The 17,214-nt window shown below is 50.5% G+C and overlaps 4 protein-coding genes across 4 annotated transcripts; all 4 read left to right on the top strand.

The window, feature by feature from the left end:
• Nucleotides 1-4,621: 4,621 nt before the first annotated feature.
• On the top strand, nt 4,622-7,067 carry steA (sexual development transcription factor SteA; the record flags this gene model as incomplete). The annotated part of the gene is made up of 5 exons (XM_035505348.1): nt 4,622-4,745; nt 4,858-4,957; nt 5,022-6,557; nt 6,674-6,757; nt 6,815-7,067. 5 exons carry the CDS (start codon nt 4,622-4,624, stop codon nt 7,065-7,067), a joined length of 2,097 nt encoding a protein of 698 aa, XP_035361241.1.
• A 1,595-nt stretch (nt 7,068-8,662) lies between these two features.
• AtWU_10242 (putative sucrose transporter) lies at nt 8,663-10,765 on the top strand (the record flags this gene model as incomplete). Its single annotated transcript, XM_035505347.1, has 5 exons — nt 8,663-8,669; nt 8,720-8,837; nt 8,932-8,971; nt 9,037-9,358; nt 9,417-10,765. 5 exons carry the CDS (start codon nt 8,663-8,665, stop codon nt 10,763-10,765), a joined length of 1,836 nt encoding a protein of 611 aa, XP_035361240.1.
• A 455-nt stretch (nt 10,766-11,220) lies between these two features.
• Nucleotides 11,221-13,733, top strand: AtWU_10241 (bifunctional K:H/Na:H antiporter NHX1; the record flags this gene model as incomplete). The annotated part of the gene is made up of 5 exons (XM_035505346.1): nt 11,221-11,263; nt 11,449-11,484; nt 11,561-11,713; nt 11,792-12,451; nt 12,502-13,733. The coding sequence occupies 5 exons, from the start codon at nt 11,221-11,223 to the stop codon at nt 13,731-13,733; spliced, it is 2,124 nt and encodes a 707-aa protein (XP_035361239.1).
• Nucleotides 13,734-14,807: 1,074 nt separating this feature from the next.
• Nucleotides 14,808-16,941, top strand: AtWU_10240 (putative GABA permease; the record flags this gene model as incomplete). Its single annotated transcript, XM_035505345.1, has 8 exons — nt 14,808-14,886; nt 14,967-15,112; nt 15,209-15,280; nt 15,349-15,496; nt 15,553-16,085; nt 16,160-16,246; nt 16,313-16,697; nt 16,787-16,941. 8 exons carry the CDS (start codon nt 14,808-14,810, stop codon nt 16,939-16,941), a joined length of 1,605 nt encoding a protein of 534 aa, XP_035361238.1.
• Between the last annotated feature and the right edge of the window lie 273 nt (nt 16,942-17,214).

Here is a 17,214-nt window from a genome sequence, read left to right as displayed (position 1 = left end):
TGGATACCACAAGAATTGGGCTGTTAAGGCTTGGCGACTAAGCTTCGCCGTTTTCGCATCCATCCTTTGGATTGCGCCGCAGATCACCCCTGATGCTCAACGTCCTGACCGTATGATGGCATGCTCCGGGGTTAAACCGGCTAGACCTCATTTTTCGCATCACCGCCTTTTCTCTCCCAGATTACCTAGCAAACAATTGCTTTCAGATTTGTCATTGTGATCGCGTTAAACAAATGGGTTAGCTCGGGTCACGAAACATGGATTGCCACATTACCCGCGCTTGTTTCCTATCCTGCTACAGTGATTCAGCCTGGTATGTGACTCAGGCGATCATTATGTCATCTCTGACATACCAGTGATAATATCATCAGGCATCTATGAATTCAGACGACGAGGACGATCTTGATGTTCTTAGAGTTAGGAACATACCCCATAAAGCACGATCCCAATATCGAAGTGCACTATATTGATGCACACGGACCAAACCTTGATGTCTCAAAATTGAGCTCGGGTAATCGGGCCCCTCATACTGTGTGCGATTTAATTTAGATCGTTGTCTGTATCTTGTGAAAGAGTCAGGTGAATGTGATTTAGTCGATCGTGATAATTTGTATCCGATATTAATCTTTATTTGGAGGCTATGGTTGGTGGGCCAATGGGTGTAGCGCTTGCCGCTATGATGGTGATTGTGATTGATCATCTTGATCAGTTATATACGTCCAAAGACAATCAAAGGGCAGAAAGTACCTACTAAGTAGGTACTTACCAACTTACCGGGGTTTACTTTCCCAGCTACTACTATCTTAAGAGACCCCCTCAACCAGCCTTGAGCGGCAAATCTCACCGGTCATGCGTCCCTTGGTGGCAGTGGCGTTTTGGGCTGTAGGCTATTCCTATCTTTGAGCAGCTAAGCCCACCATGCTTTTGGAAATGTGTGTGTATGTGTATGTACATGTGTGTAAGCACTGCCTGGCCGAGTGACCTCCTCCATCGGTACCCTTGATCTTCCCAAACAAAGGGGGCCATATGCAAGCTGAAGGGGGCAAAACATATCATACTTTCCCACTACTTCGGTAGACTTCCCAAGAGGCTACTACTCTCTACTCTGTAAATATCTACCAAATGAACAATACCAAGGACTGTACATCATTGTGCGCCACGATCAAACTGGTCATCACGTAAGATCAGTCAGTCGGTTTATTTTTGGTGCCGTCATTTACTAGGCTGTTGCCCTGAAGAGTTTCTACTAGTTAGATACTACTTCGGAAACCCGCATAACAACCCTGCATGTAATTCGCCTGTTGGACAGAAACCGGGCGGTGGTACTGGTGCATGGCTAGTCTGACAATCAGATGAGCCCATGACAAGTAAGTAATACAACACTGCCATTGCCATGCCATGCCATGCCATGCTATGCTACACCAGGCAATCATTTGCAGGTGACGATAGCATGGCATAGCCGCCAAATATCCAACCACACATTGGAGAAGCAGGTTGGAAGCCTTTGTCATACTGTGTTGCTAGAACAAACACAAAACAAAGGTGATGGATGGATGGGCTATTACTAGCTACCCCCTACTAGTCTACTAGTCATACTGTAGCTACAGTAGTCACATACAGGTAAGTAGGCAAGGGTAAACAAAGCTATCTCACAGAGAGACAGAGAAAGGCACACACTACCACGACTGGAAAGTGGATATTGCTTCTCTCAGTTCAATTGGGGCCACTGAAATTTGTGGGTTGGAAGGGATAATCCATGCCAGCCATTGGCGGAGTAGTAAGCGCTCACCAGAATTCTGAAACAAGGGGCGAATGCTTCAAGATTGTTTCCCGCGCCAGTTTGATCGGGTGTGCAGGCTTGGCGTTGTGGCCTTTTCTTGGTTCCACCCAGGGCGGCAAACCCAGCGAGGCGCCTTGGTTTGTGATTTCATTTCCATGCCTTGACCAAGCGGGTAGCATTGCTGGCACAAAGGGTGTAAAAAAAGAAAAAAAAGGAAAAGAAGGAAGGGTAGTGGACTACTTACTACTGTAGAAGAAGGTTGGTAGCGATGAATTGGGCGGTTAAGCAACCCGCATCTTCTCGTTCTTATTCGATGTGACTTTCCACTTCCCATAGCCGCTGGCTGTGTGATATGCAGTGCTAGTGTCAATGGTGGGTTGGGTTGTGTCTGTGTATGTGTGTAATGCTTGGATAGGCTGGAGACCTGGCAAATGGCCCCCAAGAAGAATGAGGCCCCCAAATAAATCGTCGCCTAAGTAAGTTGAGAAAGAGGAGGGTACATTGCCCGTGCGCGCCTATGTGCATATCTGGTGGTGTACAACTACTTACTACACAATACCTACTCTTACTACACCACGGAGGGGAACGCTTCTCCTGATTTCCCCTTTTCCAAAAGCTTCTGGTAGTAATATCGGGATGCCAAGAGATAGAGCTTACTTGTGTTAAGGCTTCCTGGATCCCACTCCAGGAATTTTGTCCACAGAGAAAGCAAATTGATATCCTATTTTGGTTGCAAATCCGAATTCCCAACAGTCAGGTCGTCGGATACCCATGATCCATCATGGAGGTGCCTAGGCTACCGGACCAACTCCACTTTTGCATGTTCTGTTTGCCCATTCCCTTTCTTCTGTGTAAGGTTAGCCACACCTTCCCCACACATAGCAGAAAGCGAGTAAATATCGCGCGGCCCATGATGTAAGATATCTTCAGGAAGCGCTCTTCAAATTAACAGTCGCCAAGTCGGAGCAGGTAGGCTACCCCACAGAATCAATGGGATTGGCTTAAAGCTTTGGGGTGTATGATTGCAAGCTGCAGGAAGAGACAGGGTGTGTAGGATGATTATTTTGTAGTATATGTGAGTTAGTATGTGGTACTAGAGGCCCTTTCAACTGATGATTTTCATTTTTCCTTTTTCCTTTTTTTTTCTCATTTCAATGTTGGTATGACCGACCAGAAAATCAACTGACTAGTAAGTTGAACTACTTAACAAGATAACTTACTCCGTACTGAATGCTCTTACCACCTTCCAGCAGGTTTCTATGAATAAGTTTAGCAACGATGGAGGTGGACTAACCCAAGAGGGAGGCGGGCCCGGCAACAAAAAAATCACTAACGGATGGGATGGATTGGAATCTTTGGAAGTCGGCGGCAGCCCCACTGTCTGGTAATCTGGTTATCCTCCTGGTACCTGACCGTTTGGATACCTACATATCTTACCATTGACCCCACTTTTTGGAGGTGTGATTTCGCTGCTGAGAGAAGCAAATAGCAGGATAATCGGTCCTGGGGGGAGGTTACTTCAGGGAGCAGCCCTTTTTACCATACGTGTATAATTCCTGTATCGTGTGATTTGATTACCGGGAGGGCCCTCTCTCTCCTCTCTTTCTCTCTTCTCTCTCCTCTTTTTGCCCTTAGGCTCTCTCAGACTTTCTGTCCTCTTTTTTTCTCCTCTTTTGTTATTATATTATTATTTTATTTTATTTACTCTGAAATATTCTTTTTTATTTTTTTTTATTTCTTCCTTTTCCCCCTGCCCTGAAGTCGGTCCCTGGCGCCAGTCTCCACTTATATTTTCCTATTCTTTACTCAGTGGGTAAAAAAAAGCCCTACTTTTTCGCCGTGCGCGTATCCCGGAGCCCAACCAACTAAGTAACTTAGTCAAGCCGCTCAGGAGGGAGAGAGAAGAAAGTAGTCGAAAGAGAGACTCCAGAAGTGGGCGACTCGATCCGCGGGTCTCGGTCGGCGGCGCTCCCTGAATTCCTCCTCCCAGACCCAAAGTCTCCGTCTCTCGACACTGGCTGGTCGTTTAAAATTATTATTGTTCTTTTTCCCGATTTTATTATTTATTGTTAGATTATTATTTTATCGATTGGCATTATTATTACCGGTTACCGACTGCCCTTCCATACTTGATCTGTACCTCATCTCTGCTGTAAAAAAGCAAGTCCCTACTTCATCCCTCCACTTCTTCCTCTTCCTCTCTTCCCCTTCCCCTCCTACTCTTCCCCATCGCGACTGGCATCTCTTGTTTTTCTTCTTCCATTTTTACTTCGTCCTTCCTCTTCTTCTTCTTCTTCACCTCCTTTCGTTTCAGTTCACATCCCCATCTTCGCCGTGCGAGTTATCTCAACCCAAGGGACTTGTAATCGGGCTGGCCCAGTTCAACTCTCTGTTGCTCTCTCTCTTTCTCACTGCCTTTCATTTGCCCTTTGTTGACGAGGGTCGGCACAACGTCAGCGCCTAACTACTACTTGCTTGCTACTCTTTCCATACAAGAGGCTGGCACCTCTTTTTTCCTACCCATCAGCTGTGTTTGGATAACCCTTTTGTGTTTCACGATCCCGTCGTCGAACACCCTATATCCAAACCTGTTTCTATCTTTATATAGCATTCAATCCTCCGAGATCGCTCCCCTTGATTCCTTGCGAGTGGTTGTTTGTCCGCTTTCCTAACCGGGTGTTGTGACTGTGCGTAACTCCTTGCTCTGCCCAACCGGTGCTCTGTGACACCGTCCACTTGCCGCTTCCATGGCGCTCTTCTTTGTTCGCGCTTATGCTTGCAAGCAAACCGTCGTTTTAAGATTTGACTGATTCCCCGACAGACTACTGTATCACATCCGCTATGTATTCCCAACACGGTGCCCCTATGGCACCCCCCCAAAAGCCGGAGACGTTTATGCTTTCCACTGAGGCCCAGCAAAGCCTTCCACATGACGCGCAAGTCGCGCTGCAGCAGGTTGACAATCGTACGTTTTCCTTTGCGATGCTTACAACGCCTGTAGCTTCAGTCTGGCTTTCCAGTGCCTTCAACCCAGGCCCTTTGATGGACTCCTGACTAATGGTCTATCTCTGGTATAGTCAAATACTTTCTCCTCTCGGCGCCAGTGGACTGGCATGCAGATCAACTCATCCGGCGCTTCTTGCTTCCCACTGGCGACTACATCTCTTGCGTCTTATGGTTAGTTGCGATCGTCGCAATGCCATGCAGTTGATCAAAGAACACCTAAACTGATTCGCCATAGGAGTAATCTCTTTCACATCTCCGGAACCGACATCGTCAGATGCCTCGCATTCAGATTCCAGGCCTTCGGGCGCCCCGTGAAGAATTCGAAGAAGTTCGAGGAGGGTATCTTCTCGGACTTGCGAAACCTCAAGGCCGGAACTGATGCTACTCTAGAAGAACCCAAGAGCCCGTTCCTCGACTTCCTCTACAAGAACAATTGCATTCGAACCCAGAAAAAGCAAAAAGTCTTCTACTGGTACAGTGTGCCACACGATCGGCTGTTTCTCGATGCGTTGGAACGTGATCTGAAGCGGGAGAAAATGGGGCAGGAGGCGACCACGGTTGCGGTCAGCGAGCCTGCTCTGTCTTTCGAGTTCGATTCATCCCAGTCGCTGTATGAACAACTCACAAAGGCACAACAAGCAAATTCCTCATCGTTTGCTGCACACGCAAGTACGACATATGGCCAACCCGCATCCCCAGTGGTTCGGACCGTTGACGCTATGCCTCCTCCCCAGATGGCTCCCCAGATGGCTCCCCCGGCGCTACCCCTTCTCCCGGACGAGTCGGGCAATCCGGCGATGTACAACCCAGTTCCTATGCCCACCACCCTGGCCCAGAGCGTTATTAAGCGCGAAGCCGAATACGGGCACATTCAATACGACCGCAATGGCATGCCCATTGCTCGTCTACACCAGCGCCATGCCTCCATGCCCACCTTCGTCGAATACTCGCCGGCGCCATCGTTCGTTTCGTCTCAATACGAGGACTACAGCAACCGGGGTCTATCGTTCGAGCCTGTTACACCTCCTCAGCACAGCTCCCACCTTGGAGCTGAACCGGCATACATCGCTAACGAAGACACCGGTCTCTACACCGCCATCCCCGATATCTCTTCCGCAACCCACTTCAATCCAATGATGCAGCTACCCCCGTCTAACCTTGCCCATGCGCACTACCCGGCGCCTGCAAGAACTTTCCCTTCAAATGTCTACTCGGTCATCGAAGGCTCTCCTACATACAAGCAACGTAGGCGGCGGTCTTCGATACCACCGAGTATCACCAGCGTTGGCGCTGGGCCGCACCCCCAGGTGACTAGTGCACCGAACCAAGCTGTTGCGTACGCTGCCCATAAACCCAGCGACCTTCGTCGCTCAGTCTCTAGCTCGGTGGCTCCGGTAGCGGAGGTGGATGAGTCTCATCATGATCAGTCTTTCAGGGCTGCCAATGGTTATCGCGCTGCAGTCCTTCCCCAGAAGAACCTGCTGCATGAGATGTCCCGCAACGGCACCCCGCTGCCGAGTCTCGAAGAAAACCCCGAGCAGGGTACCTTGGCTCTTGCAAATCAACCAGACGACTTAGCGCCTCTCCCTAGCGGTGAGGCGCTAGATGCATCCGTCCAGAACAGTGCGACGAGTAAGAATGACCGATACGGTCCCATCCGTCGTGCTCGGAGCGCTACCATGATGGAGCTCGGCCCCTACCCGCAGAAGTCACACTCCTGCCCCATTCCATCATGCGGACGCCTCTTCAAGAGATTAGAACATTTGAAACGGTAAGCTGCAATTTTCTATTTTTATGAGCTTCTCAATTGGTTCGGGTTCCTGAAGGGATCGGCGGGAGCCTCAAAACCATTGTTTCTGTAACCGCCGACTAACATGAAGGATGCAGACACGTGAGAACACACACCCAGGAGAGGCCCTACCCTTGTCCTTACTGCAACAAAGCATTCTCCCGATCGGATAACCTGGCACAGTAAGTTATCAGCATGTTCACTTGATATTGATTGCAGGATGCTAATCTGCCTTACAGACACCGTCGAATCCACGAGGCTCAACAGGATGGGCAGCAGCCCCTTTCTGGCCACGAGGAAGACCTGGAAAATGACGAGAACGGATTTGGTTCAGCCGAGGAGGGATCTTCTCCGTCTGAATCTGTCTCAGGTGCCATGGTTAATGTTCCTGGCATGACCACGATGCCCTCCGCTATGACCCTGCCATCGGCTATGCCCACAATGGTCGCTCCTCACATGATTGCGCCTCAACTCTTGCAGCAGCAGCTATGAGTGACGCGCCATGGTGGACCTCTAACTGGTCGATACTTTGCCAGACATGTCACACATTCTCTGTTCGCTTTGTTCAGTCCTTACTGATGCTTTTGCATCTCGACCCTCGGTCGTCTACTGTGTTTGTTCTCACTAATTAACTCGAGGAGTTGAGGGCGCGTGTCTGCATACAAAACGTCCCTTACTCCGTTCTTGATTGATTGCATCGCCAAGTGTACGCTGTTCGGCCCTGTGGCTCCTGTACGTTGATGCCACGTCACTGAGGCTCGGTTGACAGCTATTGGCTTCCTGTAGGATCTCGTCTCCTGCTTCGCGGCCTTGTCCCCCGGGTGATGGCGGGGCTGCTTCCAGATTTGGATTGAATCTTCCTTTGTTTCCTATTTGCGGTCGGTCTGGATTTGGTGTCCATAATAAGCGTTACATGTGTTCGTTCCTCGGGGTTGGTAAGCTGTTGTCTCTACCCCATAATTGTGCTTGTTTTTATCTTGTCTCCTTTTGTTCGGTCGGGTTCCTGGTTTTATTTGTTTTATGTGCTATGTTGATAATGGGCTTTCTTGTACTATTTCATTTATCGCGGTGATGGGAATATTTGGTGGGTTGGATTTACAGATGAGGGTTGATCAAAAAGGGCACATAGCTTGAAAGGGCTACTTTTCTTTGCTCGTGGGATATTTTGCAGCTCTCCAGGCACACCTGAAGCGGGGATGCAAGAAGGGGGTCAGGATTTGAAGCTTCTTCCATTATAGATATTCCGAGAAGACGAGAAGATGGGTTCTTGTGTCTGCGACGGGCGTGCATAGGTTGAGCACATACATATAGATATGAATCAAATGGTAATGAAACCCATGCTGTTAAATGACTAGTAGCCGTAAAAGTAAGTCAGGGGATGGATGTTTGTCACCTGTCAGACGACTGCGTGTCTCCGCCTGATCCAATCGTGACCCGTTCGACCCGGCTTCCAGATCGGGCTATATCACGTGCATGGCCTGCTGACGTCGACCCGATTCTACAAGGTATCGTCATCCAGGACACCCCCATCGTATTCATCGGGAATGCCTCCTCTTTATTTCTCTGCAGTGAGCTGTTCTTATAGTCCGCCTAGCATGGTGCAAGACTAGGAACCCAAAGGGTTTGATCTTCGTGCCATACCTCCTATCTGCTGATACTGCTCCCTGAGCGCTTCACTTTCCATAAATACATACTCGCGTGTCCACTACTACCTCTTGCCGAACCCTGAGGAATCCAACCACGTTTCAACAGCCTGTTTGAGATTATCACACACTATATTGCACTACCACTTGCTTCAACCTCTGGCAGGAAGAAGCCACAGAACGGTTGCATTCCATACTGGACTAGCTTGTGTACCACGGCCTTTCCACACCTTTGGGTCTATCTATCCACTTCTAATCATTTTATATGCTACTAGTCCGCGTGTGCTATCCTCGGGGCTTTTTCTATCCCATGAATGACTAACGCAGGAAGACCTGATCGTATCACACACACGCGCGGTAACTTCTTTTGAATTCCCCGATTGTTAACAGGGGATCGTTGTGTCCAGCAACGCTGCTTTTAGCTAGATCAAATGCCAGAGACGCATGAGCGGTTCGCTGACGAAACTTCCCCCTTGGTGGGAGCATCTGACAATAATCAAGTGCATTCGATGTCAAGAAATGGAGATAACAACGGGACCAGCGGGGCTGGAGATGCTCACCCTCTGTCTGAGACGAAGAGCAGCTGGTACCTGTTTTTGTTGACTTTGAGCATCGGCGGGTAGGTGGCTAGTCTGGTCCGTTGGCGATCTGGTCGAAGACTGTATCTATGTGGTGTATGGCTTTTGCCCGAAGCTAACAAGTTGTTGTTCTAGTCTTCAGGTTGTGTGGTCCACTGAGCTGTCGAATGGATCGGTAAGCTACCACTGCTTCTAGGGTTTCATGTGGGAATAGGGTGCTAATTATGTTCCTGAGCATAGCCCTACCTCCTGTCGCTCGGAATGAGCAAGGCGTTACTTGCATTCGTTTGGATTGCTGGTCCTATCACAGGTACCCTTGTGCAGCCGTATATTGGCATCTGCAGCGACAATTGCCGCATATCATGGGGTAAGAGAAAGCCGTTCATGGTAGTGGGCGGCATCGCGACGGTCATTTCTCTCCTTGCTCTCGCCTGGGTCAAGGAGATGACCGGAGGCTTCCTTGGCCTTTTCGGTGTTGATCCGGCCTCCAGTGCAACGCGGACAGTGGTCATTGTACTGGCCACCATCCTGATGTACTGCCTTGACTTTTCTGTAAATACTGGTAGGTTTCCTTATGCTTCGCTTATATGTGCAAACTTAAAGTGACTGTTCGGTTGCAGTGCAGGCAGGCATCCGGTGTTTCATTGTGGATAATGCCCCTTCGCACCAGCAGGAGGCGGCAAATGCATGGGCTAGTCGGCTCACCGGCGTTGGTAACATTCTTGGGTACATTTTTGGATACATGGACCTGCCTAAATGGTTCCCGTTTTTGGGAAACACACAGTTCAAAGTCCTCTGTGCATTGGCGTCCGTCGCACTTGGGATAACGTTGTTGGTCAGCTGTTTATACATTAAAGAACGCGATCCCCGTCTAGATGGCATGCCCTCATCGGGGAACCCTGGGCTTGTGACATTCTTCAAGCACGTTTTCAAGTCGATCAAACACCTGCCGCCGGAGATTGCCAAGGTGTGCGAAGTTCAACTTGCCGCGTGGGTGGGTTGGTTTCCTTTCCTTTTCTATTCCACGACATATATCGGGCAGCTCTTTGTGAATCCGATTTTCGATGGACACCCGGGTCTCTCGGATGATGATATTAACAAAGCTTGGGAAGAAGCTACGAGAATTGGGACCTTTGCGCTGCTGGTCTACGCAATCATCTCATTTGTGACAAACTTAACGCTGCCTGTCCTTGTTGTTCCTACCTACAAGTCAGCTGTTCCTTCTGAGCCCACTCCTACGGAAGGTGAGTCGGAGGACGAGCCCTTCCTAGGCAACAGAAGGCTGTCTACATCCTCAATTAGCACTGCCATGGAAGCACCCGCGCCCATTTTGGGAATCGATAAGGGCGATTCGGGAGAGAATAAGTGGCTAGCGAAGTTGCAGATCCCCGGATTTACTCTTCGGCGTGCGTGGCTCATGTCGCACATCCTGTTCGCTGTCTGCATGTTTAGCACATTCTTCATCTATTCTTACCAGGCGGCAACGGTGGTTATCGGGATCGTTGGTATCTCGTGGGCATTGACGCTTTGGGCACCCTTTGCCCTAATCTCTGCGGAGGTCTCCCGCATTGACACGGAGCGTCGCATCCGGCGGCATCAGAATATGGGTGCAGTCTCCGAGCAGCCTCGCGATGATACGAGATTACCAGCCCGAGCCAATACCGACGAGCAAGACCTGGAGAATGGATCACCCAATTCAACTACAAAGGCAGGGGAAGTGGAAGAGGAAGAAAATCTGGCGCAGGCAGGGATCATCCTCGGACTGCACAATGTGGCCATCTCGGCGCCACAAATCATCTCGAGTCTGATTTCTAGTGCGATTTTCAAGGCGTTCCAGAAGCCTCGGGGTGAGCCATGGGATGACAGTGTTGGGTGGGTGATGAGGTTCGGGGGTTGCGCGGCAGTACTGGCGGCAGTGCTGACCAGCAGGCTTACCGAGGGAGCAAGGGGAGTGAGTGTTTCATCGTAGGAGTTATATTACTGGGGTGGAGTAACAGACACAGTGATAGTAATATCAATATTACACATTGATGGAGAGTTCTCATAATCTGTAACACCAGGCCGAAGTGGAAGGCATAGTAGAAAAAAGAAAGACCCGTTATTGTAGGCAAAAAGTAACCAGCAATAGTTCATTCTATTGAGGCGACGTCACACGCCAGGAGGATCAGCGGGCCGAACAGCGACGGGTCTTGGCCACGCGGGACTCCGGCGGGCGTTGACGAATACTTGTCCCCTACAACTCATGCCAGCTTTCGCTTCACACATCTTTACAGTCTCTCGCTTTTCGCTGCTGTTGCGCCTTTCTGCCTCCCGTCAGGTCTTTTGCGATCGGCAGATTATGTGTGCCTGGTCCCCGTACCAGAGACTCGCTGCTGGGCGTTAAACCGTCATCCGCGTCGTGATTGCGAGGGATATCCCCAAACAATGGCTACCCAAGTGATGGGCGACTTTTTACACCAGCTAATCCGTATGTCTTCAATGCCCCATGCGATGTCAGTGGATCAGTTAGGAGAATGTCAAGCTTCGGGTTGATGGTTGAGAGATCCCTGGGGCTTCCTCTGTGAGGAGGCGGCGGCGGCCCCTTGTGATGGATGCATACGCGGTCGGGCAATTTGAAACGAAAATGATCACTAACGACCTCGTGCTTTTCAGGGAGAGCTGTGGATTCGGATACGGACCCCGATGATGGTACGCGCATTATACTCCTTCCAAAATAATCTATCTCTGGTCTTGGCCATTCGATCTGACAATGTCGGATTTACAGCAGATGCTCCGGATACCGGCGATAAGGAGTTCTTCAGCTCCTGGGCGCTCTTCATCCTGATTATGTTGTTGATGTTCGCGCTATTCACAAGCTACATTCTCCAACAGAAGAAGATTCAGGCGGTTCACGAAACAGTGCTGTCTATATTTGCGGGTACGTCGATCGCAGCTTGGTTGTTTCCTTTCGGGATATTGTGAGGGTCAGGCGCTCATGGGTGTGGGATAACTTTAGGCATGTTCGTCGGATTGATCATCCGATTGAGTCCTGAGTCACCTATTCAGGATAGCGTCACCTTCGATTATCAATTCTTCTTCAACCTTCTCCTTCCTCCGATTATTTTGGCGTCGGGCTACGAATTACACCAAGCGAACTTCTTCCGAAACATCGGTACCATTCTCACCTTCGCCTTCGCGGGAACGTTTATCTCTGCTATTGTGTTGGGACTGGTCTTGTTTGTCTGGACGAGAATTCCGTTGGATGGGCTGAATATTTCCTTCGTTGAGGCCATCGCCGTCGGTGCGACTCTGTCGGCGACGGATCCAGTCACTATCTTGGCTATCTTCAACTTGTACAAAGTCGAGCCGAAGCTCTACACGGTCATTTTTGGCGAGTCGATCTTGAACGATGCCATCGCTATTGTGTTATTCGAGACTGCGCAGAAGTACGCCGACAGTGATGCGGGTTCCTTGACTTTCTTGAACTTGTTCGAGGCTATTGGAGTGTTCTTGCTGGTTTTCTTTGGAAGTATGATGGTGGGTATCATCGTCGGCATCATGACCGCTCTGGGCTTGAAGTACACGCATGTGCGCCGCCAGCCCAAGATTGAGAGTTGCTTGATTGTCCTTATCGCCTATGCCAGCTACTTCTTCTCGAATGGTGTCTATTTGTCTGGTGAGTGATGTGCTTTTCACCAATGGTGTGAAGCAAGCTGACATTCTTAGGCATTGTGTCTCTTCTGTTCTGTGGAATCACTCTCAAACACTATGCATACTATAACATGTCGCGCCGTACCCAACTCACCACGAAATACCTCTTCCAAGTGATGGCGCAGTTGTCGGAGAACTTTATCTTCATTTATCTTGGACTCGACTTGCTTGTCCAAAGACATCTACAGTTCAAGCCTCTCTTTATCCTGGTCGCCGTTTTCGGTATCTGTATTGCGCGTTACTTGGCGGTGTTTCCGCTGTCCAAGGCGATCAACTGGTTTATCCGCTACAGAGCCCGTCGCCGCGGCATGGATGTTGCTGACGAGCTGCCCTTCGCTTATCAAGCAATGCTTTTCTGGGCAGGTCTGCGCGGAGCTGTCGGTGTTGCGCTGGCCGCGGGCCTGAAGGGCGTCAACGCCCCGGCGCTGCGAGCCACTGTTCTCGTGGTGGTGGTGTTGACCGTCATCATTTTCGGTGGCACGACGGCCCGGATGTTGGAGATTCTGGGAATCCGGACTGGAGTTGTTGAAGAGATCGAGTCGGACGATGAGTTTGACATCGAGGTCACCAACGGTGGCACCTACTACAAACGCTCCGATACAGGCTTGGGATACACGCCGCGCCGTATGGACTCGACCATTCCGTTGGACGGAGTGCCGCGCGGCGATATAGACCGGAACAACAGCTATTCGAGCGGCAACAACCGTCGCCCCAGCCCTCCTCCATCCGGCTCGGGCCGTACGCGAGGCCATGCCCGGCTCTATTCCAACGCATACAGCCAGAGAGATTCAGGGCGTGATCGTACGTCGACAGCCACGCTGCTGGGTGGTGCCGCCCGCAGCCACAGCGATAGCGATGTGGCCAGTGAGGACGAGTTTGGCTTGAGGACTACTGGAAAGAACCGTGTGGCAGACGCCGATCAATTGGACACATTTGACCTTGATGTCGAGGATGCGCCGTCCGATGACGACCTCCCCCCGTCCGCCCCGGCGCCGACTACCTCGCGCCTCAGGCGATCGCCGTCCCAGCCTCAACAATATCTGGAGCCGTCGCAGACCACACCCCCCAACAATACCTCGCCCAACCGGCGCGAAACTGGACTGAGTGCTCGCGATGCCATTCGAGACCTCTTCTCGGGAGGACCGTCCGGGGACCACGCGGCGTGGTTCCGGCAGTTGGACGAAGATTATATCAAGCCTCGACTTTTGTTAGATCAGTCGAACCACAAGGGGCCTGGCGCTGTTTAGATGATACTCCATTCGTTTCTTTTCCACCTTGTGTGTACTCATAATGCATGATTCCATCTTCTGTTCCACTGTTTCTTCTGCCAGCCTCCTATTTTCGGGATGGTTGTTCCTTCTGCTCGACCCCTGGGGGTCTGTCGGTGGTTGTAGCTCGCCCTGTTGCGTTCAGTAGCGAGTATGCTCCAGACAGCAATCCTCTTTTTCTTATGCGGGGGTGCTTGTATATCCACTATATACCGGTGCAGCTGCTTCTTTATATTGTTGTTCTTTGGCATAGCCGGGTCTGGACACCCTGGACACATGTCATTGTGTATGATTGCCATGTTTCATTTTAGATTTGAATGATTGAGATTCTTCTTGTTCGTTGAATTGCAACGAAGCACATGCGTAGGTCATATACTGCAATCCATAGATAGATAAGCCCATCAAGCCAAGCCCGTCTAGTCGGACAGGCCGATCCCCCTCTCACTAGTAGACGCGTGATTCCCCAGCTGGCAGTACCGGCAGAGTACTTACTGACTAGCAGCAAACCTCGGAACAATCCTCCTTCCCCCTCTTCTGTCACTTCCGATTCCGAATGGGCAATCGGCAATGGATCCTTCGCGACAAGCCTCCAGACTATGGTGGCCCAGCACGGGTTGTTATCAGACGCAGGATCATCCAGATTGGCTGCTCGGGCGTTGTGCTAGGGTTCCCCCGCGATAAGAGTCATGATAACAACATCCCAGTCTTGCAGCTCTCCTGATCGATGGCGTCTCTTTCGTTGGTTGGTTGATTTTACTTGGATGTGGCTACTTACCTATTTGGTTGCGCGACGCCACCGATTTGTTGGGCTTATCGGAGGATGAATGGATTATCAGCACTGTCTTTTTTCTTTCTCCCATTCGGCGTAAAAGATGGATGATAGATACTTGTTATACTCCCGATGGATTGGAGGAGGTCTGGAACCCCGCGCCGTGTACTCATTGGAACTAGTATAAGTTGAGTGTCTGGTACTTGTGCATCCTTCTGCTGTCATTCACGTTTCTTCTTTCATTGCTCTGTTTGTTACCTGCTGTTCCATCTCGTTTTTCCATGATGGCGGAAAAACTCAAGGATGCTGCTCGTGTAGCTGATGAAGATGCTCCCGTCGAGCAGGGGGATTCGCAGCTTTTGGGTATGCCATACTATCATCTTTACTTCTATCGAGTTGTTGGTTTTTTTGGTTGGTTGTTTGTGCTGATCGCATCGGATAAGCTACGCTGGGGTATAAGCAGGAACTGCGTCGTCATTATTCCACCGTCCAGGTCTTCGCTATCGCCTTTAGTATTATGGGATTGTTGCCCTCGATTGCCTCGACACTTTCGTATTCGATTCCTGCTGGTCCTGCGGGCATGGTTTGGGTATGGTTGCATATGCATGCTGGATTTACATACATGGGGAATTCTTGGCTAACTTGAGTTAGGGTAAGGGTTTCGCTGTTGTTTGGTAGCCTCTAGGTAGAGATTCTGATGATTCGTGCAGGATGGTTCTCTGCCAGTGTGTTTATCTTCATCGTAGCTTTGGCAATGGTATGTTTGCTGCACAAAATCTCTCATGCCTATCGAATTGCTGAATGCTCACTGCTCCACTGGTATAGGCCGACCTAGCATCCGCCATGCCGACAGCCGGTGGTCTCTACTTCTGGACTCACTACTTCAGCGGCGAGAAGTGGAAGAACCCTCTCAGCTTCGTAGTAGGGTACAGCAATAGTCTCGGACTCATCGGCGGCGTCTGCTCCATCGATTGTATGCGAATCCCTCGAACCCTCCGTATCCTCCCATCGCTGACCCTAGCCGACAAGACGGCTTCGCTACAATGCTCCTCTCCGTCGTATCAATCGCGCGTGATGGAAACTGGACTGCCTCTCGACCCGTCCTATACGGCACCTACGTCGCCTGCGTCGTCGTCCACGGCCTCATCGCCATCTTCTGTGCGCGCATCATGCCCAAAATCCAGTCCGCCTGTATCGTGAGCAACGTCGGCCTCGTCCTGGCCACTGTCCTCGCCTTGCCCATCGGTAAAGCCGTCCGCGGGGGACAGATCAACTCGGGAACATATGTCTTCGGACACTCCGAGAACCTCACAACCTGGCCCCAGGGCTGGACTTTCATGCTATCGTGGATGTCGCCCATCTGGACCATCGGCGCATTCGACTCCTGCGTCCACATGAGCGAGGAAGCTAGCCATGCGGCGCGTGCTGTACCCTTAGGGATCATCTGGTCTGCCGGACTCTGCGGTCTGTTAGGGTTTGTATCTCTCGCACTCATCGCTGCCGTGATCAACCCGGATCTCAACGCCGTGTTGAACTCGAGTTTCGGTCAGCCAATGGCGCAGGTACTCACCCACCCACCCTTCCATTCCCTCCGTCCTATACCCTATAATATAGTACTAACCGAAGGTATGGATAGATCTACTACGACGCCCTCGGCAAAAGCGGTGCCCTGGGCTTCATGGTCGTCGTCGCAATCGTCCAATTCTTCATGGGCCTAAGCTTGGTACACCCCCATTCACCCATCACATACATCCCCACAAAACAAAACTCATAATAAAAAAAAATACAGGTCGTCGCCGCCTCCCGCCAAAGCTGGGCCTTCTCGCGCGACGGCGCCCTCCCCTTCTCCTCCTTCTTCCGACACGTGAGCAAACGCGTCCGCTACCAACCCGTCCGAATGGTCTGCTTCGTCGTCCTCATCTCCATCATCCTAGGCCTCCTCTGTCTTATCGATGAAGCCGCCTCTAGTGCCCTTTTCTCCCTCGCCGTTGCCGGGAATGATCTCGCCTGGATGGTCCCCATCCTTAGTCGTCTTGTCTGGGGTAAGGAGCGGTTTCATCCGGGAGAGTTTTATACGGGGTGGTTTAGTAAACCGATTGCTGTTACCGCGGTGGTTTATTTGGCGTATGTTATTGTGTTGAGTATGTTTCCGACGGGGGGAGCAAATCCATCGCGTAAGTAAATCTATCTATCCCTTTGGGTGAAGTTTGTTTGGGTTGAGGAGAGGATGAAAACTAATGATGGTGTGTTGGTGTGGGTATAGCGCAGGATATGAACTATACGATTGTGATTAATGGGAGTTTGTGGTTGGGCGCGATGGTTTATTACGTGGTTTATGCGAGGAAGGTGTATAGAGGGCCGCAGATGACGGTGGGTGGGGGTGGGGGTGGGAGTGGGAGTGAGGATGAGATGAAGTGATGGGTTTGGTTTTGTTGTATGTCCATATTAGATGAGTCTCAATGTGTTTAAGTAGGTATGAATGGGCTTCGATGTGGGTTGGTATTATAGAGGGATTACTGCTATCTCAATCGCAAGGAACATCGTTAACTTGTATAGAATCATGGTGGTTAGTAGAGTATGTTGTAACTTACGTCCGTTGAATGAATTAGGCTTGGTGTACTTTATCTACTGTATAGGTATCTGATTAGATACTAATTAGGTAGACTTGTAAGTGGTGATGTGATGTGACTG

The sequence above is a fragment of the Aspergillus tubingensis genome (assembly GCF_013340325.1).
Source record: "Aspergillus tubingensis WU-2223L DNA, scaffold_12, whole genome shotgun sequence".
Classification (NCBI taxonomy): domain Eukaryota; kingdom Fungi; phylum Ascomycota; class Eurotiomycetes; order Eurotiales; family Aspergillaceae; genus Aspergillus; species Aspergillus tubingensis.
This window is presented reverse-complemented; position numbering and strand designations above follow the sequence as displayed.